Consider the following 3,126-nt stretch of genomic DNA (forward strand, 5'->3'; position numbering starts at 1 on the left):
CGTCTTGCGGCTTGGAATGTGAGAGGTTTCAACAACCCAGATAAGGTTAGGGCTTGCAAGGATTTAGTTCGTGATCTCAAACTTGATTTTCTGTGTGTATTGGAAAACAGGATACATGAAGCTTCTTTCTCGGATCCCTGGTTTCGTCTTAACCACTGCGTTTTTGAGAATGAGGAAAGCTGTCATAATTTCAATCTATCCATCTCGGGTAGGATTTGGATCAAATGGGATCCTATCCTCATTCAATTTAAGCCCTCCCTCTTTACCAACCAGATGATTTCGGGTGATCTGTATAGGGGGCAGGAATTCCTTTGTGTGCTTTCGGTTGTCTACGCCTCCAACTCACCGGCTGATAGAAAACTCCTTTGGGATAATCGTAGAGATTATGGGAATAGTATTAATTCACCTTGGCTCATTGCTGGTGATTTTAACTGCTGTCTTTATGTCATGAGAAATCTGGTGGCGCTCCGCTCCTTGATTCACACATCTGGGACTTTAATGCTCTTAAGTTTGATTTGGGTTTGCTTGACTTGGCTTCTAAAGGGCTTAAATTCACTTGGTTCAACCAAAGGGATAATGATCCAATTCACTTGAAGTTGGATAGAATGTTGGTTAATGACAAATGGCTAGACTCTTACCCAACCTCTTATTATGAAGTGCTCTCTCCCTCTTGCTCGGACCATTCTCCTATTGCTCTTTATTCTGGACAGAATTTCAAGGCTTATAGTAGATTTCTATTTAAAAATTTTTGGACCAAGCAGGATGGTTTTTGGGCTAACCTTCTCAACACTTATTCAAAACCGATTAGAGGAAATCCTATCATTGGCTTGTATTATAAGCTGAAATCTTTAAAGGAGAGTATCAAGAGTAGAGAGTGGGCCAACTCTTGTTTTCTTTCCAATCATCTTGCTTCCTTAAAAGATCAACAATCCATTTGTATTGGCATGCTAAATTTTGATCCTCAAAATGCTGCTCTAAATAAAAAATTTAAATATCTCAATGTTAAATTATCGGATTGTTCTTCTTCCTGGACTAATTGGATGCTCCAACATGCAAAACTTAATTGGCTTGCTAGAGGAGAATATGACTTAAAATTTCTTTATGCAAGATTAAAGAAAAGAAGGAATATTAGTGCCTCCACTTTGGTTGCTAGTGAGGACACTTCTATCAGGCAAGATTTGATTAATTCTATCACACAGCACTTTGAGATCCTCTTAATGCTGCTCGGCCTATTAACTCTCTTGATGCATTCCCTATTCCAAAAGGTAATGTTGTTCCAACTCATTTAGTTGATTTGCTGACGGTTCCTGTTTCTGATGTTGAAATTAAGGAAGCTATTTTTCATGGGAGCTCCAACTCATCTCCGGGTCCGGATGGGTTCAATTTTGAATTCTACAAATCCACTTGGCTCATTACTGGTCCTCTGGTTTGCAAAGCTGTGAAGTCATTCTTCTCTAAGGGCTATCTTCCTATTAATGTCAAAGCTACTGCTATTGCTCTAATCCCTAAGTCCACTCATGCATCTAACATTACAGATTTTCGGCTCATTGCTCTTTGTAATGTTTTTTACAAGATTATATCCAAAATTCTTGCATCCAGAATGAAGGATATAATGCCTCTTATCATTGGGAATAATCAAGCCGGTTTTATTAAGAAGCGCATTGCCACTGACAACATTCTACTTGCTTCTAAAATTCTTTCTGATTTTAAAAAATCGGCTAAGAAGAACTTATTGCGTGCCAAGTTAGATATTTGTAAAGCATTTGACTCTGAATTCATTTTAGCTAGAATGCGACAAAAAGGTTTTCCTCCTCTATTCATCCTTTGGGTCAAGGCTTGTATTACAGACGTGCATTTTTCTATTTGTATTGACGGGGGGGTTGGAAGGCTATTTTAATTCATCCTCAAGCATTCGGCAAAGCTGCCCCCTGAGTCCTTATTTATTATGTATTGCAATGGATGCCTTCTCTTGCCTGATTGATAATGATACTTCTCATAATATATTCATTGGATTTCAGAAGCAAGGCATGAATTTATCTCATCTGCTCTATGTAGATGACCTTCTGATTTTTGGGGATGCTTCTATTTCAATTTGTGCTGTCCTAAGGGAGGTGTTAAATCATTTTGCTATGATTTCGGGCCTTTTGGTGAATCATGATAAGAGCCAGGTTATTCTATCTAGCTATATTTCTAATCATATGGCTGTTTGTGAGGCCCTTCACATGCCTACATCTTGCTCCAAGATGATTTATCTTGGTCTGCCGATCTCTGTTAAAAAGAACTGTAAATCTGATTTTCAACCTCTCTTGAACTCTATCTCCAATCATTTATCTGGTTGGAAAGCTAGATTTCTCTCAATAGCGGGTCGTCTCCAATTTCTTAAATACATTGTTTGTAATACGATTGCTTATTGGCTTAGAGGGACTGTTATTCCTAAGTCATGTATCAAAACCCTTAGTAGAATGTGTGCAAAAAATTTTTTTTTTTGGATTTAGAGGCTAAAAAACTGCACCTCATTGCTTGGAAAAGGACTTGTAAATCAAAAATTAATGGCGGGCTAGGCATTCCGGACTTACATGGTTTATAATTTGCTAGCTTGTGCTCCATTATCTTCAGGTTTTACAATGATAATTCCCCTTTGTTTGAGTTCTTGAATGCAAAATATGGTACTCCTTGGACTCCGGCATTATGTAAACCATCTCCTCTTTGGGTTGAAATTGGAAAAGCTGCATTGCTTATTAGGTCTGATGTTGGTTTTGCCTTTAAACCTAACAATGTCATTTCTATGTTATGGGATCCTTGGTTTCAAGGAGGATCGTTATACCAAGCCTTTACTCAACAGTCTCTGGCTACTATTTTCAATCATAATGCAAAGGTTACTGATTTTCTGGGTATGAACGGTTGGACCTTTCTGAATTCTGATTTTGGAGACTTGAATTTAGCTTTGGGTTCTTTGGGGTTGACACCTGATGCTAAGCTTGTGCTTTTCTAGAATGACAGAGCAACTCCTTCCTTTTCTTCTTTTTTAAAGTATTTTTACAAAGAAGAGGTTATTGTTGATTGGAACAAACTGGTTTGGCACAAACACTATGTCACGACCCGACCCGACGGGGACGGATCCCGCCC

At 38.5% G+C, this 3,126-nt stretch overlaps 1 protein-coding gene across 1 annotated transcript; it reads left to right on the forward strand.

Moving 5' to 3' along the window:
* The first annotated feature begins 1,955 nt into the window (after window positions 1-1,955).
* Window positions 1,956-2,992, forward strand: LOC114580332. The gene is made up of 2 exons (XM_028697517.1): window positions 1,956-2,464; window positions 2,617-2,992. The coding sequence occupies exons 1-2, from the start codon at window positions 1,956-1,958 to the stop codon at window positions 2,990-2,992; spliced, it is 885 nt and encodes a 294-aa protein (XP_028553350.1).
* Window positions 2,993-3,126: the final 134 nt, after the last annotated feature.

Source organism: Dendrobium catenatum, unplaced genomic scaffold (genome assembly GCF_001605985.2).
Source record: "Dendrobium catenatum unplaced genomic scaffold, ASM160598v2 fragScaff_scaffold_952, whole genome shotgun sequence".
Lineage (NCBI taxonomy): Eukaryota > Viridiplantae > Streptophyta > Magnoliopsida > Asparagales > Orchidaceae > Dendrobium > Dendrobium catenatum.

Excerpts from the sequence above, each read along its gene's own strand:
- LOC114580332 (XM_028697517.1), top strand. The coding sequence starts at position 1,956 with ATGGATGCCTTCTCTTGCCTGATTGATAATGATACTTCTCATAATATA. Across the intron at positions 2,465-2,616 it reads ATCAAAACCCTTAGTAGAAT|GTTTTACAATGATAATTCCC; the intron begins GTGTGCAAAAAA and ends CATTATCTTCAG.